Source organism: Doryrhamphus excisus, linkage group LG4, assembly GCF_037039965.1.
Source record: "Doryrhamphus excisus strain RoL-2023G ecotype Guam linkage group LG4, RoL_Dexc_Guam_v1.1, whole genome shotgun sequence".
Lineage (NCBI taxonomy): Eukaryota > Metazoa > Chordata > Actinopteri > Syngnathiformes > Syngnathidae > Doryrhamphus > Doryrhamphus excisus.
The window spans coordinates 10871065-10895247 of record NC_136360.1 but is presented as its reverse complement, the minus strand read 5'-3'; the positions used below and the strand labels follow the sequence as shown (position 1 = coordinate 10895247).

At 41.0% G+C, this 24183-nt stretch overlaps 3 protein-coding genes across 3 annotated transcripts in view; 2 read left to right on the top strand and 1 right to left on the bottom strand.

Moving 5' to 3' along the window:
* Positions 1 to 24183, top strand: part of LOC131130121 (flavin-containing monooxygenase 5-like) — a 95314-nt gene that overhangs the window by 64450 nt on the left and 6681 nt on the right. Inside the window, exon 3 of the mRNA XM_058074302.2 lies at positions 23474 to 23612. Within this exon, the coding sequence (XP_057930285.2) occupies positions 23474 to 23612 (139 nt within the window). The remainder of the gene's footprint in view (positions 1 to 23473; positions 23613 to 24183) is intronic.
* prdx6 (peroxiredoxin 6) lies at positions 7180 to 16434 on the bottom strand. Its single transcript, XM_058074322.2, has 5 exons — positions 16223 to 16434; positions 10104 to 10260; positions 9165 to 9305; positions 8925 to 9071; positions 7180 to 7493 (listed from the first exon to the last, which is right to left on the bottom strand). The coding sequence occupies exons 1-5, from the start codon at positions 16312 to 16314 to the stop codon at positions 7368 to 7370; spliced, it is 663 nt and encodes a 220-aa protein (XP_057930305.2). The 5' UTR covers positions 16315 to 16434; the 3' UTR covers positions 7180 to 7367.
* Positions 17168 to 20853, top strand: plpp6 (phospholipid phosphatase 6). Its single transcript, XM_058074320.2, has 2 exons — positions 17168 to 17785; positions 20287 to 20853. Exons 1-2 carry the CDS (start codon positions 17326 to 17328, stop codon positions 20652 to 20654), a joined length of 828 nt encoding a protein of 275 aa, XP_057930303.2. The 5' UTR covers positions 17168 to 17325; the 3' UTR covers positions 20655 to 20853.

Genomic DNA, 24183 nt, shown 5'->3' with positions numbered 1-24183 from the left:
CTCAACAAGATGCTAGTTTGCTGTCCGGGGGTTTTAGCTGAGGACTGGAGCATACGTCTTGTGCTGGAAGACACAGCCACCCCAAGAAGAGCGAACAACGTAAGTGTTGTCACTGTATCTATACTGCTGTTATTGACGAAACTAGCGTAAGGCTCCGTGTGAAATCAACGTGCGAGTAAAGTTTTGGTAATGTTTAAATCATCACAATACGGCAAGATAGTATTACATGTTATCATCAATGTATTTGATAACAGCATGTAAATCAAACAATAAAACGCTGTTAGAGTTTTTTTTGGAGGGCTTTGTAGTTGAAATAGGTGTATCCCAATGGCGTGCATTGTAAGCTAGCTAGCTCAGTTAGCTTTCTGGTGTTATAATGCACAGAAAAGGGAAAGAAATATGTTATGTTTCACATAAGGACTGTGAATGATGGGTAAAATTTCCCCAAAGTGCAGTTCCCCTTTAAAATATATATATCTAACCAAACAAAATCAAAATATATACTTACTGTACATTGCTGTATTGTAATGGCGGATGGCGAATGAATGGATGTACATTGTCCAGACAAAAACAAGGAATTGCTAACATGTGCGTGTATATTATCTTATTTATGTCTAATATGTCTCATTTTCTCTGATGGTATCTTGTGTATTGGGTAATACAAATGTATAAAGGTGTCTATATGGGTGTTATTTCATGTCTTGAGAGGTCTAATAATGTTAAAAAACAATCATAAACAGGTTTTCCATAACTGACAACCTTTAATCCTAACCCCAGCCAAACAATTCTAATCCGGTTTATGCTTAATTTGTTTTGGTTTGAGCTTTTTTGTTTAATACACCTCTGGGAAATCTGTGGCATTTTGCATTCCAGTGGAATGCATCAGTATCACGGCAGAGAGCCAGGGAATGTCCTGGCCAAGTTTTCGGATCTGTTCACTTTGTCCTGCCGCTCGTGAACAAATCACCGCTGACCAAAACACGCCCCCCAAACACTGCAGCACAACAAGAGAGCTATAAATATGCAGTGACTCCTCATGCATGTTACCTTTTAACTGGGATGACTTGTGAGTTATTCTTTCAATAGCAAATATTTCACTTTGAATCCCACATGAACTCAGACCAAGATTTTATCATGACAGGAAATGAACCTGACACCAAAATCTCCTTTTTTTGCCTCTGCCTGTCAGGAAGTCATTGCCAGTGTTTATTATCAGTGTGATGCCAGCAAATGGAATCAAAGGTCAGTCAACTGTAGATGAAGGATGACCCTCAGGTGGGCTACATGTGCTCATCATGCACACGCCACAAAAGGGCAGCTAACGCCACCCCACCTCATTAGTGACCCCGTTCTAAAAAGATTGGGGGCAGGATGAAGGTGGCTGCGGCATCATCACCGCTTGTGGTGAAATCACTGACCGTAAGCTTGTTGGAAAGATGCAACCAGAAAGTATGGTTCTCACAAGAAACTGTGGTAACTCGCTTTTACGTTAAGTTGTTCCCAAAGGCAAAAACCTGGGTAATGTTTCCCACAGGAAATAATACTCCCATAAATATGAATTACATTTATTAATTATAGTTTTACACACAGAAATCACTATAAATGATGAATGGATGGAACTTTTTGTTAATGCATATTTTCTGTGCATCCTGGCAGGATTGAATTGAATAGTGTTTCTTGCCCTATTCATCGAACGCTGCCACTCACAACTTTCTGTGGCCCCATGGCGGGTTATTTAGCAGTCACACATGTTTCACTCAATTTTGTGAGGCAGCGATACAGTACGGAGCAATTTTACGGTAGGGAAAAGTTGAAAACCCTTAAAATCGTTTTTTTTTTGTCATGCAAGTTGTAAATAGAGTGGAAAAAATACACTCTCCAAACGGCTGACTAAACTACTGTAAACTTCAGCTTTACAGATGCCATGTGTTTGTTTCCTTAATAGCCCTCCATAAAGTTTCACAATCTAAGTAGTTCTTGCTTGTTTTGGCACTTGGAGGAGGTATGAGTGGGGTTAACCGGGCCAGTTTTGAAGGAGGGTGAAACAGAGAAAAGTGGGAGCCGTGAGGGGGGGTGTAAGGTGAGGGAGGCCCTGGGGAGCTCATTATACTTGGACGGGGGGGACATTAACATACACATCTCCCAGGCTTTTTAACACACACACAGAGACTTATTACTGTCCATGTGTTACATGTATTGGCTCAAAGCCTTGCTAATACACTGTTTTATTAGCCTCAATGCTCTCTCTCTGGTGGGGTGAAGCCATACGAAAGACGTATGTATTATGTACATAATATATAATAATATATTAGCATGATGCTGTTTGAACTTGTTGCAGTTGAGTGGTGTATCACACAGACCTGTTCCTCTTATTGGCTGAATTTATATCATGGCTTTAATTGATAGTTGAGCACGGCTCTGCTCTCCCTGCTGGATGAACATAAACAAGCATAAAGCAAAACATGTGTTACTCCATTCTGTGTGTGTGTGTGAGAGAGAGAGAGAGAGCCAGGAAAGCCAGACTGCTTTCATTATGAGCTCCATTATGGTTTGGGAAAAATCAACCAAACCCTAAACAGTTGCCTTGGCAACATCGCGTCACCTCTTCTCTTCACAACACAGCCCGTCAACTTTATTCCAGTTTCTTCACCAATGCTACCGCCCAACCAGACACACACAAACACACCAAAGTGGCACTCGGCCTGTTTTCCCTCCAGCGATAGAGTTTCACAGGCACCTTCCCTATGCCCTCTAACACTGGCTGCCCTTTGCTTTTAGCAAAATAAACTAGTGGAAAAGAACACAGGCGATGAAAAACAGCATTGTGGGTTTGTAATTGTATCTTTTTTTTCCTCCTACGTTCTGCCTTTGTTCAGTTTCTCTTTCTTTGCACGCTTCAGACCCTCACGCTTCCTTTCCTGTGGTGTCCACGTCACATCTCAAGAGTGCGGCTGCAGTGAGCTCACATTTATTCATATTTCAAAGCTATTTTCCCCACAGGAAACAATGCAAATAGAAATAATCTTAATAAAAACTGTTGCCGGGCGGCACGGCGGTCGAGTGGTTAGCGCGCAGACCTCACAGCTAGGAGACCAGGGTTCAATTCCACCCTCAGCCATCTCTGTGTGGAGTTTGCATGTTCTCCATGCGTGGGTTTTCTTAGAGTAAAATACAACAACTTGTTCCAAACAAGAGTGTGTGAAATGCAAAGATCGCAAAGCGTCCGAACGTACACGTCGCCAAGTCCGGTACTCGTCCGGTTTCCTCCCACATTCCAAAAACATGCTAGGTTAATTGGCCACTCCAAATTGTCCATAGGTATGAATGTGAGTGTGAATGGTTGTTTGTCTATATGTGCCCTGTGATTGGCTGGCGACCAGTCCAGGGTGTACCCCGCCTCTCGCCCGAAGACAGCTGGGATAGGCTCCAGCATCCCCGCGACCCTCGTGAGGATAGGTAGAAAATGAATGAATGAATGAAAAACTGTTGCCATAATGTGTCTTATAAGATTAAATACAACTAAGATAAAATGGCTCCATCTTCTTAAAGCCAAACATTTCATTACTGGCAAGGGTGACTTAAGGAGTTGTGTCATACTTCTAACATTCTTAACTGTCATGCAGGTGTACAAAGATGCTGCGTAAAGACTCAATAAAACTACAAAGTAAGGCAATAAAATTACTCACCTTTTTATGACACATGAAAGTAGAACTGTGAATGTCAGGTGCCTTTGTTCACAGTAAAAAACATTTATGCCATATTGTACTGAGCAGCCAGAACATCCTGTGTTACAATAGGTTGCATTTCCAACTCTATGGTTATTGTCACTCTTTGCTGTCACTGACACCCTTCTTAAAAAAACATATATTAGGAGTATTTGGTGTTTACTTTTACTTTTGACACTGCCATGGCGTGCCTGGTGTTGCAGGCTGTTTTTGTCCCATGGGTCGCAGCTTCCCCACCCTTGCTTTGATACTGAAGTGAAGTTAATATGCAACTTTAGAGATGTATTTTTGTATATTTGACCTTGGATGCTCTATTGCAACGAGGCGTATTTAAAAGCTCATTTAAAGAAGTAAAATTTTTCAGGATCATGCGGGGAGTCCTTTTTATTACATGACAATTAGGAGTGTACTGCACACGTCTACCACTGAGAGGGGAATTAAAGACTGTGTGTGTGTGTGTGTGTGTGTTTGAGTCCTCAGTGCTAGAAAAGGTTATTAATGACTTAAAGTGGTTTAGTGTGGAGTGCTGGTGGTATGTGATTCCTACCGAGTTGTTCACTGCATCCCGTCATAATGGTAGAGTCCTCATGTGTTATGTATGTGTGTGCGTGTGTGTACAGTATAGGCGGTGCACTTTATTACCAGAGGAGCCATTTGCCTTGACACCGTGATGAAGCGCTTGGCACTGTCGCTGGCTGCTTTTTAAAAGCCCCAGACACCCTTTGCCATTAGTCAGGTGATATGGCAGCAGCTGGTGATCAATGTGTCTCTAATAGAGACGAGGAGGAGGAGGGTGGAAGATGGCGGTATTGATAGTGATGAAGCAGAGAGAGAGTGATTGCACTTTTACCTCCGCATTCATCAAACTGTTTGTACGCGCCCCTTCTCCGCTCTAACAGCCTGTCTGCACGCTGTATTTATGAAGCTCCATCAAAACAATAACGCTCATCTCTACATTAAGCGGGCGTGGATGTGTCAGCTCAAGGGTGGTGTCGCTTCTTAAAAGGTCAGTCTGATCCTGAGGTCACCACACGTGTGCGAGACTGACCTTCACTTCCAAGGTGCAGACAAAGCCTGCAGGGCAGTAACCTCCTCAAGCAAGCGGTAGGGAGGCCCCCCTCCTTGGCACCGCTGTAGTGTTTTGTCTGTGCATGGGAAAAAGGGAAGCTCCAAGAGGCACAAAAAAAGTTTGATAAGCAGGAGCTGGTGGTGAGAGAGGGGGGAGGGAGGAGTATGTTGTGTGGGAGAGTGCCAAGGGAGTGAGGGAGTGTGTGTCTGGAAAGCATCAAGCCAAAGCTCTGCATATCTGTGTGTGTGTTTGTGTGTGTGTGTGTGTGTGTGTGTGTGCGCACATGCACGACTGGTCTCTGGCTTGTTAACCTGGAGGTCACGGGCAGCGTCAGGTGATAAAGTCAATGCCTGGTGCACAACATGGGAACACTGACCTCTTCCATCATGAAATCAACACATACACACACACACACACACACACACACACACACGGTAAATGTATACACAGTAAACATGGCCGACGTCTTTGGCACGGGTGAGACTAAGACTGAAGACTAAGGGCATACTCACACCGCGTTCACACGGTGCATTGGTGCCATTATTTGGAGTCATTCTGATTATCTAGCATAAGATTGTCATGGTCATTCATTTTCACTATGAATCCTATGACAAGTCTATATTACACACACAAATGGGTGAGTGAACGTGCTGTGTGTTTGACTTTTGGATTATATTGAGTCTTTGTATCTTATCTCTATGGTGAATTTTGTTGCCTGCCATTAAACATCTGCAAAAATTATTTTGCCATTCAGCGATTGACATCACATCGTCACATTAGCCAGAGCCCGACCATGTAGGCTAGTCAAATCCAGCTTGTAAATCCTCCCAGGGGGGTTCAAATGTTACAGAATACGAGTAGCCAGCTTATTTTGCTGGCTGGCTGGTGCCTGGTTATCAATCCTCAGGAAAACTGGAGCCTGGCTCGTCTGAGAGGGAAATATCTTGTGTGAGATAAGCAGAGTTTGGTGGAGGAGGCCGGTTCTATCACGGTTCTTTGATCAACACTAGTACATACTACTATATGTATGTATGTATGTGTGTGTATGTAGCTGGCTTTAGGTGTTGTATTACCCTCACGAGTGTTGGATGGATGAGGCTACATAGCCAAGAGGGTAATAGATGAACATGAGAGGAAGGAGTAGGATGTTATGTTGGGTATTTTTTGTCTGGTAGTAGTCGCAGTAATATTAGCTGTAGGGGTGCTCCTTCATTTACTGGAATCGCAATACACTGGTACCTTGGTTTTCGTTATTCATGGCAAAAAGGTCAGATGAAAACCAAGGTAAATTTTCCCACAGGAAATCATGTCTGCTCAAGACATGCAAACATATCAACAAAAATAGATTTTATACGGAATATTATAGTTTTACGCCTCTCGCCCGAAGACAGCTGGGATAGGCTCCAGCACCTCCGCAACCCTCGTGAGGAAAAAGCGGTAGAAAATTAATGAATTATAGTTTTACAAAAGTAATGCAAACAATTTTGAATGACAGATGGAACTGAGTGTTAATGAGGACTTCTGGTACAACATGGCGAGATCAATAGTGTTTCTTACCTTTATCAAATTGCTTACATTGGTTCTATTGTCCAAATTATTTAACATTCATTCATTCATTCATTCATTTTCTACCGCTTTTTCCTCACGAGGGTCGTGGGGGGTGCTGGAGCCTATCCCAGCTGTCTTTGGGCGAGAGGCGGGGTACACCCTGGACTGGCCATCAGCCAATCACAGGGCACATATAGACAAACAACCATTCACACTCACATTCATACCTATGGACAATTTGGAGTCACCAATTAACCTAGCATGTTTTTGGAATGTGGGAGGAAACCGGAGTACCCGGAGAAAACCCACGCGTGCACGGGGAGAACATGCAAACTCCACACAGAGATGGCCGAGGGTGGGAATTATTTAACAGTGACACAAAAAAAAAAAAAACGCAAGACAGTACAGGGTAAACGGATTTGTTTAAGTGCGATACAAAATTTTGTAACAAACATGGGCAGATGAAAGCTGAAAGTGAAAATATCTCCATGTTGCTATACTACCCCACGTGAGTATAATGTATTTGTAATATGTCTTTTTTGATTCACGCATCAAACCCTGCCACAGCAGTACCAACTGCCAGCCTGGATGTTTGTTAAATAGTATTTAATAGTATTTAAATAGATGTTAAATAGTGACGCCAAGTGGCGAATATTTTAAACTACAACGACAGCATCACATGTGGGCTGTATATTCGGTTATTTGGCGACACCTCGTGGCCAACAAATGTATAACAGGAAACAAATCAAATACTTTGTACTTCGGCAGCATTACATGTGGTCTATATATCTGGTTATTTGGCGACACTTAAAGGCCAATAAAGATATAACAGGAGACAAAGCAAGCACTTCAAAGATGACTTTTGCTTTATTTCAATATGGTGCGCCAAAAGGCATTGTTTAAGTGACTAACTCTGTTTCATTAATGGACCTTGTAGTGCATGAATTAATTTAAATGACTAGTAATGTATTTTGGTCCTTTTGTACTTTTGATCTGAATTTCTAATGAGGGTGCCGTGGTGGTCTTCAGAGCCGAGTGTAGCGGAGATATTTCTTCCCGGAAGGCACATCTTTAGTGGTCACGCCATTAGGGAAGAGCTTAGCCGCTTCTTCGTCAGAGATGTTTGGAAGGACCATGACTTTGTCCCCGGGCTAAAAAACACACAGGAGGAACCAATATATTAGGAACATTATGACCGGTGTATGTAATGTCTGTAACATGTAAGACAGACATCCTCTAATTTGTACCAAATTTCATGGTCATTCACTTAATTACCTTGAGGTTACGTGTTTAGTGGAGCTGTGTGAAAAATGTCAAGTCAATCCGATGTATTTGGTGTATGTAGTCAGAAAAATAACAGCACAGGCAACACAGTAGGGGTGTACACATTTTCAACCTTTTGTGTACAGCGTTTCGGGAGTGCACAGGGTGTCTTCATTTTGAAACATGACTGTGTATATTGTAGTTTATGTTTGACTAGATTTTTATTGAGTACTTTGTAGTCACCTGGTGTCCTACACTGTTTTATGTGTTGCATTCTTGTACTCTGTACACTTGTAAAGCCATGGTCACACTTTGAATTGTTCCAGAACAGTTTTGAAGAATGATATACGCTTACATAAATACAGTGGTGTGGAAAAGTGCCCCTCCCCAATTTAATTTGTTCTTTGTCACACTTAAATGTTTCAGATCAATCAAATGTAGTTTTTAAATAAAAGTTTTTATTATTAAGGGAGGGAAAAAATTTGGTTTAGTGATTGCCCCCTAAACCTGATAACTGGTTGGGCCACCATTGCAACAACAACTGCAATCAAGCGTCTGCAATAACTTGCAATGAGTCTCTTACAGTCTCTTACAATTGATGTAATTCAGCCACATTGGAGGGTTTTCCAGCATGAAGCCCCCTTTGAAGGGATTGCCACAGCATCTCAGTAGGATACAGGTCAGGACTTGACTAGGTCATACCAAAGTCTCCATTTTGTTTTTCTTCAGCCATTCAGAGGTGGACTTGATGGTGTGTTTTGGATCATTGTCCTGCTGTAGAACCCAAGTTGGTTTCAGCTTGAGGTCACAAACAGATGGCCGGACATTCTCCTTTAGGATTTTTTGACAGGCATCAAAATTCTTGGTTCCATTTATCACAGCAAGTCTTCCAGGGCCTGAAGCAGCAAAACAGCCTCAGACCATCACACTACCACCACCATATTTTACTGTTGGTATGATGTTGTTTTTCTGAAATGTGTCATTACTTTTACTCCAGATGTTATGGGACACACACCTTCCAAAAAGGTCCACCACACATTTGAGGATTATGGCTCTCACTGTGGTTTGCTGGAGTCCTAAAGCTTTAGAAATAACTTTTTCCAGAGTGATAGATCTCAATTAATCTTAGTTATGTTTTAAGTGGGGGCAATCACTTTTTCAGGGCCATGTAGGCTTTTTTGTCACTTAATAAATGGCTGCATTTTGTGTTCTGTTGTGTAGTCATTGACCAATATTTAAATGCATTTGATAAGCTGAAACATTTAAGTGTGACAAACCAGGAATACATTTTCACACTGCTGTATAAAAAAGGCGCATACCCTCCAGTCGACAGGAGTGGCCACCTTCTTCTGTGCAGTCAGCTGCAAGGAGTCAATCACTCGCAGCAGCTCGTCAAAGTTCCTCCCCGTTGTGGCAGGATAGAGGCAGGACATCTTCAGTTTCTTATCAGGCCCGATCACAAACACCTGACCCAAGCCAGAACATCATCCGCTTATTGTTATGCGTTTTTCTAAATTATTATCCAGCGTGGCTACAGCGATGAAGGCATTTGGTCTTACACAGCGAGCAGTAAGCGGATTGCCGTCCCGGTCTATCTCATCGGGGTCCATCATGCCCAGCAGAGTGGCCAACTTCCTGTTGGCATCTGCGATGATGGGGAAGGGAAGAGGAGCAGTGGAGCTGTTGAATGCCATCACGTCCTGTAGAAACACACAGATAGATATTTTAGATACATACACATACAAGCAAACAAATAGATTACATGTCTGCAGGAGCCAATAAGTGCTATCTGTAAAAAAAAAAAACATTTTTTAAATGTGAATATGCAACAAATTTCAAGTTTGTTTGAAAAATGTATTGTGCCATTGATTTGAGGTAAAAATATTTTAAATTGTAAATTGTATTTTAAATATAATACATTTTTAGGTAATTGCCTTAATATATTTTATTACAAAAAAATACTGTACAAATTCACTTTGACCTGAGAAGTTACATAAGCAACAACACAAAACACTATCCTGGATAAATGTACAATTTTGGATTATGCAAGACTCTTATTGCAGTAAGTTACTTATCATAGAAATACTTTTATTGCAGGGTGGTTGGGGTTTCCGGCCCTACCCATTCATCAAAAATCACAATACAATTTTTTTTTCCTTATGTCACATGAGTGTAGCATTTAACATCCATCCATCCATTTTCTTTACCACTTATCCTCATGAGGGTCGCGTGTATGCTGGAGCCTATCCTGGAGCCTATCCCAGCTGTCTTCAGCCAAGAGGCGGGGTACACCCTGGACTGGTCGCCAGCCAATCACAGGGCACATATAGACAAACAACCATTCACACTCACATTCATACCTATGGAAAATTTGGAGTCGCCAATTAACCTAGCATGTTTTTGGAATGTGGGAGGAAACCGGAGTACCCGGAGAAAACCCAGGCATGCACAGGGAGAACGTAGCATTTAACGTGAGCAATTAAAACAAACTTTTCCACCTTGCTCCAGAATATGTGATCATCCACATTGTCCACAGACAATGCGATCATCTTGACGTTGCGCTCAGTGAACTTGTCGCTGATGCTGGCGGCGAAGGCCAGCTCAGTGGTGCAGACGGGTGTGAAGTCCTTTGGGTGGGAGAACATGATACCCCATCTGTCCGATGAGAGAGGTGAAGATGAGCAGTCAGTCCAAAGGGTATCCAAAGTCAAGCCCATGAGCCATTTGCCGGTAAAAAAAACCAGCAACAATTTCACCAGAATGAAGTGAAAATATTAAGAGATAAAGCTGGATTCTAAGACAACATAGTAATTGTACGAGAGTGATGTTGTAATATGATAACGTAATAAAATAACCTCATTTAAGTTGAAATATTAAAAAGGGAAAAGTTGATCATTTAAAAAGAAAGCTGAAATAATAAAAAAACAGAAACAATGGGGGGAAAAAAAGAGTAAAAGACCAATGTTTTCCAACTATCCTTTAGTTCCACAATGTGCCCTCACTGGAATTTTTCATATATATTTTCCCCCAAATGAACAAAAAAAGTGCCTTGTGAGACCAAAACAAATCTTGTTAGATAGAGTTCTAATCACTGAGCATTAAAAAAAACTGGGGTGTACGATAATTAATAGACCAATACCTCTGATAACAATGAACAAAAAAGCTCCAATGAGGCGAGATTACCTGTACTGTCTTGTAGGTAGGTGAGCATGAGCAAATCAAGCGCTGCTTTTCTGTGATGCGCTGCAAACAGCCTGTCGTAGCCTCCCTTGAGCTAACTTAAACACGTAAACAAACATGTCGCAGAACATGGACCTTCAACACATCAAACCTTACCACCCACCTGAAACGCCAGCATCACTACAACGCCTGGTGCTTATTCCTAATTGTTGCAAAAAAAAGTGCAAAAAAAAAAGTTTGACAGAGACAACCAGGTTGCTAAAACGATCTGCGATTTCATCATGGAAAGGCGCTGGGTGATCAACCCTTCAGCACCGTTAAATATATCGGCTTTTGTCAGCTACTGAACCCCCTGGGAACGATGGTTTGTACCGATAACTACGTTAAGGGGTTAAGCTGGGATATGCCGGTATCCTGGCTCAACCTATCCACAATTGTTCAAAAAGTGTGATATGTTCTCATCTAAGTTACCACGGAGATTTACTCGTTGGCGTTAGCCTGCTCCAAACCGTTCTCATTCCTTATAGTCACCATAAATGGAAACCTATAATGAATCCACTGTCCCCTACACATTCAACTACTCCCACTGTCAACATCATTCATTCCAATTATTGTAGATAAAGGATTTTAGATGTTGAAGAGTGGAGAGCCACATAATCCATGTTGCTTGGAGTCAACAGTCAGAGGGGAGCCAGATCATCTGCTGGTGTTGGTTCACTGGGTTTTCTGTGCACAGTGCACAGTTCAAGTGCACAGTCAACACAGCCACCTACCAGGAAATTTTAGAGCACTTCATTCTGCTGACAAGCTTTACGGAGATGCCAATTTCATTTTCCAGCAGGACTTGGCACCTGCCCACAGTGCCAAAGGTAACAAAAGCTGGTTCAATGACCATCATGTTACTCTGCTTGGTTGGCCAGCAAACTCACATGATATGAGCCATACAGAATCTGTGGGGTATTGTCAAGAAGGTAAGAGACACCAGACCCAACAATGTAGTGACCTGAAGGCTGCTATTAAAGTAACCTGGGCTTCCATTACACCTGAGCAGTGCGACACGCTGATCGCTTCCATTGATGCAGTAATTCATGCAAAAGGAGGCCCAACCAAGTATTGAACACATGGAAATGAACATCCAGCCATTTTCTATACTGCTTATCCTTACAAGGGTCGCGGGCATGCTGGAGCCTATATCGAAAGGCGGGAACACCCTGGACCCTTGGCTAGCCAATCACAGGGCACATATAGACAAACAACCATTCACACTCACATTCATACCTATGGACAATTTTATAATACATTATTCAGCCCAGGAATCAAACCCGGGTCTCTTAGCCATGTGGCCTGTGCAGTAACCACCCCACTACCATGCAGCGTGGAAAAAATAAACATACTTTTCAGAATTCTGACATTTTTGTTTAAAATATCCTTTTTTTCTCACTGGCCCTTTGAGTTTTCATGATCTATAAAAAAGGCACAATCATCAAAATTTCAGGAAATGCTTGAAATGTATCACTGTGTAATGAATCTGTATAATATATGGGTTTCACATTCTGAAATGAGTGACAAAAAATAACAAACTTTTTAATGAAATGTTTTTTAGATGTACCTGTATAATGTTCAACCCTACCTAAAGATGTTTATGTTTGATACTCCAATCACTATAACATGCCTCTTCACAGTTATTCAACATTCTTTTAAATTCACTTTTACACATTAACAAACAATTACAGGCGTACCGTATACAGTGTTTTGCTTATAAAATCATTAGTTACACAACCTCACGTCTTGTCAAAGCATCAAACGAGCAGTTGCACATCATCACATCTTCCTGCCGGAGAGTGTTCATAGTTCATAGTCGATTCATAGCCGCAGCACTCTTTTTTTTTCCCTCCTGCACATGCCACCATCTACCCATTTTTCATTTAAGTTACCATTTTAACAAACTATTTCCAATTTAAATCGACAATAAGAAACCTGCAAATATATACGGGCTGGAGAACGCCAACTCGCAAATAGGTGAGGGTCTCCTATTTGTGAAGACAAAAAGACGTTGGAATCTAAAAATAATAGGAGCAAAAAGGTAGGTAAAATTAATTAACAGATTAAAGAAACTATATGTAGTTTTCTGACCTTAAAAATATTCCAAAACCGTGTTGCCACACTAGGCTGTATTAAACAGAACCCTATCTGTTGTTGTCATGGCAACACTGAATCACCAACTCGTGAGGCCTGCGATACTGGTGGACCAGCCAGGTTAACACAAACCTTTATGCACACTAAAATGGCTAATTTAAAAGGTAAACTTGAAAAAAAAAACATTTTAGCAGTGTCAATTACATTGACAATCAGCATTGTTTTCGTATGATGAAAACGAAGACAGAAACTAATGGAAAAAAAATGCACATCGGCAAAAACTCACCAGTGGTGATGTTAGGTTTTCAATATAGTGAGGCCCTGGAAAAGAGAATGGGTCCCCAATGGGGGAAAAAAAAGTGTAGTGCATCAATGGTGACTTACCGTTACTCTTTGTCCTGAAGCGAGGTCTGGTCAGATTTTGGTGATGATGAATATAGCTGCGGTCAATTGGTGGTAGTTTCACAAAACAACATGTGTTCAAGAGAGTAGTAACACATTTGCATCACAAAAATGGCTCCTCAAAAAAAAAGACCGCAGTCATTGTGAGATGGACACGTTATGACTGCAATGTTTACGTTACGTGTTAACGTCGATTGATTGTGAGGTCTCATTTTTTACGAGGAGGTATTTTTGTGATGCAAATGTAGTACTCTCTTGAACACAACTCTTTACTTTCTTGGCCCCCACCAACCGGAGCTATGTTCCTCCTCACTGAAATCTAACCAGGTCCTTTTTTTCTTCAGTTTCTTGTTCAAATTAAATTCCTGCTACAACTAATGTTACAAATTTAATGACCACTAAGTTCTTATGTCAATAGCTAGGGCACGTACAGCCAAATGAGAACTTTTATACCGGCCATTCCAATGAAGAGAAACTGAATGTAGCTCATTTGTTTTGTCTTTATGGAGTATGGCTATTGACCGTATATGTTCATAAATGTAAAAAATATACTGGAGCTCCGTAAAAAAAAAAAAATGCGAGTGAATGAAGTGACGTAGGCCTCACAAATGCGCAGAACCACCGGAGTATGTTTCTTAATCACTACAGCACATCCTCTCACGTGACAACAGCAATGAGTGGTGGAAAAATGGGTTTATTTACTATGAAGTGCGTATCTTTAATTGTTGAGGGTTGTGTTGTTGTGGCTACACTAGCATGTGAATCACATCTGAGCTGAGTAGATGTGCAGAGGGCTGAAACAGCACATGTCTAGTCTGCTGACAAGAACGGATTCTTTTGTTAGTTGGATTTTAAACAGGAGTTCTTGTTAACAATGTATTGTTTATATGGGAAAAATTAGGACATTTAATTGCGTCACGGACACGGGACACATAACTCATTTACTGTACACTATCTAAAATTAACTCAGACTAAACTGTTCCTGTTTTAAGCAAGATATTTTTTGCCAACGCTGCAGTTACGAGAGAATACTTTAGGACTTTTTACAGTCAGTTGACATACTTCCTTAGTATTTGGTAGCGTTGCCTTTAAAGTTTATGACTTGGGTGAAGTGTTATGTGTGCCATTCCATGAGCTGGATTGTAGCTAAGTCAGGTTTGTTTGCCGCCTTGCTTGCACACGCCACAAATGTTCTATGGAATTGAGGTCAGGGCTTTATGATGACACTCCAAAGCATTGACTTTGTCTTTAAACCACTTTGTGACAATTGTGGTATGCTTCGGGTTCTAGTCCATTTGGAAGACCCCTTTGTGACCAAGCTTCACCTTGGCAAAACAGCCCCACAACATGATGCCGCCACCAGCCATACTTGACAGTTGGATGCTATTCTCAGGTTTATAAGCGTGTTCCTTTTTCCTACAAATGTAACAATGGTAATTATGGCCCAACAGTTCCATTTTACTTTCCTCAGACGACCGGACATGTCTTTTTATGTTGCTTTTGGATGAATGGCTTCTTGGTAGTTTTATATTGTAGTCCTTGTAAGTACAGCTCCATTGACTGGATAATGACACACATATTAGCTTCAGCAATCGTCTTCACAAGGCTTTTAGTTTTGGTTCTAGGTTGATTGGCACATTTCGGTCCAAAATATGTTTATCTCCAGGATACAGAACCTGTCCACTTCCTGAGCGGTATGATGGCGGGGCATTCGTATGTTGTTTATACTTCTGGATAATTGAACACATGAACATGGCACCCATGGATAAACCAGACTTCCACAATTCTTTTATTGATACCTCTGCTGATTTCTTTGATTTTCCCATATAAAAAAATAGTTTTAGTGGTGTGGCCTTAAAATACATGCAGATATCCCTCCAGCTATCTCAATGGAGCGTCCAAAATCATGCCATGTGGGCGGGGATTCTCACATTGTTTAAAGACAAGTCATCTTTGTACGTGAAATTTTGACTTTGAAGAGATTCTGTCATAGGTGCAGCATGTAGAAAGTAGAAATAATTTAGCAAATGCCATCTTACTGAAAACTTAAAACTTTCAACTGTATATCAAATCACAGCTTTTTTACCTTTCTTTGGGACCTGGTTCTTAACACTTTTGTCATTTTAGTTCTCTGAAACTGAATATATGTGGATGATTAACCCCCCAAAAACTGACTAAAACTGCTGTCAAAATAAACCTAGTTAGTGCATATTTTGAAGTACATTTTGAGAGCGCACTAAACCCTATGTCGGAAGAAATCTAAATATTGGAATTGCTGTTTTTTTTTTTATTCGCATGAGTTTGCCCCCTGAATTTAACACAGCATCCTAACATGTGAATCATCCTAACATGTGAATCATCCTAACATGATTCACGTGTTGAAGGAAAGCAGTAAATAAATACTCCTGGTTCTTAAGTGCACATTTGCATGCCTGTAAACCCGTTTCTAGATTCCAGGCGCCCCCCCCCCCCCCCCCCCCACACACACACACAGCTTGGGAACCTCCATGCGTGCCAGTATTGGAGGACAAGTACACAATGTCAGCCTTGTCTTGGTTGTAGAGGAAAGACAAGACTAATAATATTGTCCCTTTCTACTAAAATTCAAAAATATAATGTCCTTCTTGTTGAAATCTATATTTACAGTTAGCATAAACGCTAGGAATAATGTATACTGTATGCAGCTCAAGTTTGGAGTTAACTCCTGATGTGCCGTTTACAACTGCACAGAAAGCATATTATTTAGACTACAATGGAGCTTGCCAGACACTGTGATCAAAGTGAAATTGTGTCAAAAAATGATAAGAATACATACGAGTTTTTAAGGATAATAATTGTTTGTTTCGCAAATCTAAGCTTGCGCCACATTTAGTCAAACAGAAAGTGAACGTGAACGTACGAGTCGCCCAGGAAGTCGTAGAATTTAATCCTGCCGACGGTGGTATCAGCCTCAAAGTCGGGGAACACATCACCCAGCAGAATTCCAGGCATGAGTGGATCTTCTTTGTAGGTCCAGGCGGGAGAAAGAATCAAACTGTGGATGTGGGATGATCAAGGTGCTACTGTAGTCCCTGGTCGTCTTCTTCTTCTCTCCTGATTATTGGCGGTTGGGAAACAGCTTTTGGTGTGCATTACCGCCACCTTCTGAACAGGAGTGTGGAACAGAATCGAAATTTTCTATAATCTATAAGCAGGGGCGTCACTAGGTTCTGAGGACAGGGGGGGATTAGCCCCCTGGAGATGCGCAGGATATGAATGAATGTAGTAGACATTCAAAAAACAAATAACAAACAAGAACTGAGATATAACTTTACCACTTTTAGACAGATTTAGTAAAGATACTCAATTGTTTTAGGCCACCATTAAATGTACACAAGTATTTGCTTGCTTATTAGCCTGCTTTTGCCCTATTATATAAAATTTGTCAATTTTTTTGTAAAAAAATCAATAAATGTATGACATTGATATTGTAATGTATGATATTGTAATGACAATAATGTCATTTAAATACATAGACATATTTTAAACAGATTACACAGACAGAATGTGTTCTTAATTTTGATATGTTTTTTAATATAAAAATAATGTAACTTTTAATTTATGTTATGCTAACCAATTCTCATGCCATTGATATCATAGAAAAGGACACATTTTCACGTTTAAAATTGCATGTTTTATCTTTTCAAACATCTGTTGGGTCGGGATTACGTATATTCAATGAAATACACATGTTAGTGTATTTAGCAAACTTTTGGTACGTTTATTTACAATTTTATTCTTTTAATATACGTATATTATCATACATTATTCGGCCGTTCTTTGTTGGTTAAAAACTCATTTTCCCGTGAGACTTTGCGATAATAGGAAAGACAAAAATGGCTCCCATGGATTCAGTCGGCGATTGAGCCGTCGAGTTGACGACATAAAACGGCGACAGAGCACAATACTGCGGAAACAGCCACACTGCGGTGCTATCTCACCGCACCTATAGTACCACACAAAATGTCTTCTCCGAAGGCCAAACACAGCGGTCGCGGCGGCGGAGGGAGCCCGGTGCTCGGTGGCACCAATGGCCGTTTCGAGTTCAAGTCGCTGACCAAACCGCTGAGCTCTGATTCGGCCACCGCGCGGCTGCGAGCCTCAGAGAGCCCCACACGCCGCCGGGGATCCAGCTCCTCCACCGGCTCAGCGAGCGGACACGGGCCGCCTGAGGAGGACGGCATCCGGCTCAACCCGTCGCTCTTCCGCGTGGCCCTTAGCTCGTTGCTCGCCATCGACCTGTGGCTGTCCAAGCGGCTGGGGGTGTGTGCCTGGGAGGACTCGTCCTGGGGGAGTGTGCGACCATTGATGAAGCTCATCGAGGTGACCGGTCACGGCATCCCCTGGCTGGCTGGCACCTTCTACTGTCTCTACAAGAGCGACAGTGCAGCCGGGCAGGAGGTCATGCTCAACCTCCTCTTTGGTAACAACCACTATTCCATATCATGTACAATATATTCCTGAATGCAGACCTCCGCCAGGGCCAAACTGTTTACAGCCTATTGAAAAAAAGTTTTTGTTTATGCCTGAATTACTCCAATTTCCACAAAACTTTGTGGAAGAGAAAAGGCACAGATCAAGGCCAAACTGTCTATAAAAATTATTTATATTATGCTATTGTCTTATGTTTATGTGCTTTTTCTAGCCAGATTATAGAAAAACTACTCAACTAATTTCCACAAAACTTTTTGAAGAGATGGCCTAAGCCAGGGGTCAGCAACCTTTACTATGAAAAGAGCCATTATACCCCCTTGCCCACTAAAGAAAAAAAACCTGGAGCCGCAAAGTATGTTTAAAACAACATTGAAGGGAATTTGGGGGTGTCAAAGTAGTTCAGATGAGAAAAGACAAGTTGGAGTACTCTTGCTAGTATTGGAGATAAAATTACATAAATGTATGTGTAAACTACTGTCAACTTACCTGATTTGTTTACTCTCCCGCAAACAAGTTCCCATGCCGCTGTTTTTAAATGATCTCTAATTTTTTAGAACTGTCAAACAGCTCTGGGAAAGTATTTATTATCCTTCTTGTTTACCTGTGTGAGAGAGAACTGAATAGCATCCTGTCTGCTCATCCAATCACCAGTCAGAACTCAAGTCAGGATGCATTCATGGTCTCACACAAAGTTGGATTTTCCCCACTCAGGTGTTAAAAAATATTCAAGCACTGCAAAGGGAGCCACAACAAAGAGGCTGAAAAGCCACATGCGGCTCTAGAGCCGTGGGTCGCTGACCCCTGGCCTAAGGGAAAAAAATAGTACATTTTGGTAGCACACTAGAATTAGTGAGTCTTTACACTTTATATGGATCTCAAGTCGTTTCCACAGGGCTAGGTCTGAAGAAGAAATAAGTACATTTTGGTAGAACGCAGATATCGGCCAAGGCCAAACAGAACAAAGTTGGATCAAAGTGCATGTTTGTAATTGTGTGTGCAGTGGAACCTTGGTTGGTGTCATTTAGGCATGGGCTGGTTACCGGTTTCAAGGTATACCACAGTTTGAAAACCACTGAAATAGTCTGTCATATCGTCCTACGGGATGAGACCTATTGAGAGCCATTACCCTTAAATGACACAAACATGGATCAGTGGTGAACTTTCCCAGTAGTGGCCCGCCATTCAAAATGACCCCAACAGTGCAGCGAGGACTCATCCAGAAGACCCAACAACAAAAACTGCAGGCCTCACTTGCCTCAGTTAAGGTCAATGTTCATGACCACCATAAGAAAGACACTCGGAAAAAACGACCTGCATGGCAGAGAACCAAAGCGAAAACCACTGCTGAACAAAAAACATTTTGCTCTCGTCTCAATTTCCCCAGAAAACATCTTGAGGATCCCCAAAACCTTTGGGAAAATGTTTTCTAATGAGACAAAAAAAAAGTTACTGAGCATGCAATCCAGAAATGAATGAATAGTAATTACACATGTATGTAACAAAAATATACACAAAGTGGTGTGAAAGTGTTTCTATCCCTTCCTGATGTATTTTTTTGTAGCCAAAAGCCAAAAGAAACGTTTGTGACACTTAAACGTTTCAGATCAACAAACAATTTAAAATATTAGTCAATGACAACACAACTGAACAGAAAATGCAGTTTTAAATTTTAATTGAGGGAGAAAAACATCCAAACCTACTCAAGCCCAGTCATCTTTGTTGCCACTTTGGAGGCTTTTTCAGCATGAAGCACCTTTTTAAGGTCATGCCACATCATCTTAATAGGATTCAGGTCAGGACTTTGACTAGGCCACTCCAAAGTCTTCATTTTGCTGTTGTTCAGCCATTCACAGGTGGACTTGCTGGTGTGTTTTGGATCATTGTCCTTCTGCAGAATCCAAGTTGGTTTCAGGTTGAAGTCACCAACAGATGGTTGGACATTCTCCTTCTGGATTATTTGGTTGGCAGCAGAATTTATGGTTCCAGCCCCAACCATCACACTACCACCACCATGGCTGATTTAATTTACAAAAGAATATACAGACTAAATGAAATGGATAATTATGCAGTGCATTATGTTGTACGCTAATTGGTAAATGTACACAAACATATTTCAAACTTAACTCAAAAACACTCTAACTGGGGTGTACGCTAACCGAGGTTCCACTGTGTCACTGTGTTGAGGAATATTGAGCAAGGGCCAGGGAAGAAACCAGTGCTTTTTGGTTGTGCACAGCCTGCCGCCAAGGCCAAACTAACAAAAATAAAGTCTGTTAATGTGTGCGTTTTGGTCCAATTATGTAATAGTGACTGGACTGATTTTCACAAAGCTTTGATAGCAGGCAAAGACCTCTATCAAAAAGTAAACTATTGAGAAAGCTGCTCTTCTCCCTGCCAAAATAGTTCACGTATTGTAGATTTTGGTAAATAATTAGTCCCTTTTTATATAGCGCAGTTGTGATCAGTCTTCTTTACACCTCTTGCATCCAGGTCTGCTTCTGGACCTGGTCCTGGTTGGTGTCGTCAAGGCGACAGTGCGGCGGCGCAGGCCCGCTCACAACCGTATGGACATGTTTGCCACCTTCTCCGTGGACCGCTACTCATTCCCCTCGGGCCACGCCACACGTGCCTCTATGTGTGGCCGCTTCCTGCTGGCGCACTTGGTGCTCGCCGCACCACTGAGGGTCCTCGTCCTACTGTGGGTGGCCACAGTAGGACTGAGCCGCATCATGCTGGGCCGACATAACGTGACCGATGTGGCCTTTGGCTTTTGGATGGGCTACTGCCAGTACAACCTGGTGGAGATGCTGTGGCTCTCACCTCAAAGCCTGCAAGGGCTGCTGGGACACATAGCATAGCGCGCACACTGAAAGACTACTGTTATCATTATTATATACAAAGAACAGCTCCATTGGTTTTAGTGTCTACGTGAGGACTGTGGACATTTGATGTTCATGCATTCCAAACAATGTGATTATGGAGTTGTTCATATTGTGGTTCATTCCAGCAGCACATCCTGTAAATAATCTGTGGCAGCGTATAAACAGCATTCCGTCAATAGGTCGAATTTTCACCTTTGACCTTGACTATCTGGGCAGCCTTGTGTTGATTGTCAATCAAAATCAACAGGAGTCTTGCTGATAAATCATGAATACTCGCTGATGCGGGGAAGTGTGACCAGTGCGTTGGGCTTGTTTGGGGGTCTTGTTCCTGTCGCTTTAACTTTGATAAATAATATCTGAAGGAATGGGAGGAGTGTGTTGGTGTTAAAATTCAACAGGGGTTTTGCTCTGAATGAGCGATGGGCCCTCAAACTAGGACACCTGACCAGCAGTTTGTGGAAATATCTAACCCGGGGGTGTCCAAAGTGTGGCTTGCATTCGTTTTTTCATCGGTCCATGTCACTCTATAAAAATATAGTTTAACAAAACGTTAAATTATTTTATAAGAGTAAAGTCTAAATATTAAAAGGAAAAGCAGCAGTGTCATGAGGAAAAAGGTTTGATTTTACGAGAATTATATAATGTGAGGAAAATATGTATATTTTTGAGTCATAATATGAAAAACCTACCCTCGGGCATCTCTGTGTGGAGTTTGCATGTTCTCCCCGTGCATGCGTGGGTTTTCTCCGGGTACTCCGGTTTCCTCCCACATTCCAAAAACATGCTAGGTTAATTGGCCACTCCAAATTGTCCATAGGTTTGAATGTGAGTGTGAATGGTTGTTTGTCTATATGTGCCCTGTGATTGGCTGGCGACCAGTCCAGGGTGTACCTCGCCTCGCGCCCGAAGACAGTTGGGATAGGCTCCAGCACCCCCGCGACCCTCGTGAGGAAAAAGTGGTAGAAAATGAATTAATGAATGAATAAGAAAAACAATTCAGTTGGGGAAAAAAGTTACCAACAAATCATATTAGGAGAAGAAAGTGTACAAAGGTTATTGAAGGAAAATTTTGTTCATACTTGTAATAGCGGTTTTTCAACAATATCTCAAAGCTGAAATGCATTTTTTGTCTTGAATCATACTGTATATAACTTCTTCACATAATATCCAAGTGACCTTTGCATCCTTCATTTTATGTTTCCACTGGAAAAAGTTTGGACACCGCTACATTACAATCCCATGGACATGATTTGGGTGTCATTCAAAGTGTCATTTAACATAAATTACTGTTTTTATTTCAGTCCATATTTGGGTTGTGTAGCTTTTCCAAAAGGTTGTTCAGTTTGAACATTGCTTTTGTTTGGACACACCCACACACACGCTAGAGTTTCATGAATCTTTGCTTGAACTCTTTCTTCGTCTTATTGATTTGACAAGTCAATCTATGCTGCTGGAGGTAAGATTGCTTAAGTTGAGTCATTTCAAAATGTATGTTTTCACATATACTTAGTACATGTTTGGTCATTTGTGTGAATGCGAGAGAGATTTCAATTACAGCCTTAGGATTGTTGTTTTAATATACATTTATAACTTTCCAAAAGCATGTATGTTAGTGTGTGTGAATGCTCATTATATATGCAATGTGCTGCATGGTAGGTTGTTGTCAATCCCAACACCATAAAAGTCCATCGTGAGCCATGACTTGTTGTGATTGGATCAAGTCTGTGTGGGAGACGGGGTGGAGATAGTCCTGAGAACAAGGATAAGGACTGAAATGACCTTTTTAAAGAGGTCTTTTATTAGAGTTGTCTGTTGTAGGACCGTAAAGGTAAGGAGCCCTCCGCAGTCTTCTTTATTAGAGGCAAGAATTGCATGCTATTTTTGTATTAATTAAAAAGCTTATCAATCTGACATCCAAACAAAAAGTTTGATTTTTTTTTTAAACAATTTATGTAATTCTTGTACAATTCTGACTTTTTTCATATGACTTGTACATTTATCTTTTATTCTCATAATATTAGGACTCAAATGCAGTAACATGAATACTAATTTCTTGCAAAATTTTGACTACATCAATTTCTTACCAGTAAAAAATCATCATTAATGTTACTTTTTTTTTCCCTCAAAATCTTTACTTTAAAATTCTGTGACTATTCTGGTAATAGGATTTTTTGGGTATGGACTTTTATGCAGTATGGACTTTTATTGTTACACATTTTTGTCACAATTTATTTTGTAGTATTTATTTTTCCCACAATAGAACTTTCCTTTGGTGTTTTTTCAAAATCTTAATTTTTTTTAATTTAGCCTCAAAATATGACTTTTCTTGTGTTATGACTTATTTTTGTAATTTGAGTTTATATCTGCCACACCCAGGTCATTTTTTAACATTCTCAAATGTCGCACAGGTGTAAAGAAGTTAAGCAAAAATCATCTTTTTTTTAGTGCACAATTGATAAAAAAAATTTATTCATAAATAATATATTCCAACTTTAGTCTGATGACAATAGCCTGTTTTCTTCTTTTTCTCACAAAATGAATACGTTCTTATTACTTTTTCTCATAATATTGCAATATACAGTCTACATAGAATAATACAAATAACTGTAATTTTTTTCTTCTCAGAATACTGTGACTGTATTCTTTTGCATGAACGACGTTTGTTCATAATATTGAAATGAGTAATAAATCGTGATGCAAGTTCATCTTTGCACTAATTTCTTGAAAATCAGAAGAGATCGTGCATTCTTGACGTAAAAAGTAACAATTGAATTGCCCTTGTTTGACTCGTGCAGCTCCACCATGGTGCACAAAGTGGCCGTGATCGGCGCCGGCCCATCGGGTCTGAGTTCCATCAAGACGTGTCTAGATGAAGGCTTGCTGCCGACCTGCTTCGAGAGCAGCGATGACCTCGGCGGACTTTGGAGATTCAAGGCAAATCCTCCCTTTGTGCACATTTCAACCACAAAGTCATTAAAAAATGCAGTAGGACGCAAATCTCACACACCAGAGGTGCCCTAAAGGGGGGAAAGGTAGGCTCATTCCAAGCATGCCTGACTGACAGGGACAGTAAATAGGTGTGTCGTTGTCAATGAAATAAGATAGCAGAATGTTAGCATGTTGTTTGCCTTCATCTCGCTGTTTTTTAACCAGCATTTAATCAGCATAGGTAAATGTATTATTAAATCAGTTGTCCCCGTCTCATTTACTGGATTTAACGACAGATTAGTCAACAGCAGCCCTTTACTCCTCCCTATCCAGGTGAAGGTGACCAACACTGTTCAATGAGCCTGTGGGAATTACACAATTTTTAAAGTATTTCATGACAGTTTTGCCTTTTGTTGAATTCTGATGTTGGTGCGCTTAACGGTGCACCAGTGTGCTGCGTGCAAACCTGTTTGTCCTCTGTCGTTTCCAAATCTGTAATACCATGGCAACACAGAGGCCTGTCACAATAACACATTTTGCTCATAACTGGAGTGTCGCTGTGGCATTCACTTATGTG

Excerpts from the sequence above, each read along its gene's own strand:
- prdx6 (XM_058074322.2), bottom strand. The coding sequence starts at position 16,314 with ATGCCTGGAATTCTGCTGGGTGATGTGTTCCCCGACTTTGAGGCTGAT. Across the intron at positions 9,072-9,164 it reads ATCCGCTTACTGCTCGCTGT|GTGTTTGTGATCGGGCCTGA; the intron begins GTAAGACCAAAT and ends GGCTTGGGTCAG. Across the intron at positions 7,494-8,924 it reads CCACTCCTGTCGACTGGAGG|CCCGGGGACAAAGTCATGGT; the intron begins GTATGCGCCTTT and ends TGTGTTTTTTAG.
- plpp6 (XM_058074320.2), top strand. The coding sequence starts at position 17,326 with ATGTCTTCTCCGAAGGCCAAACACAGCGGTCGCGGCGGCGGAGGGAGC. Across the intron at positions 17,786-20,286 it reads CATGCTCAACCTCCTCTTTG|GTCTGCTTCTGGACCTGGTC; the intron begins GTAACAACCACT and ends TCTTGCATCCAG.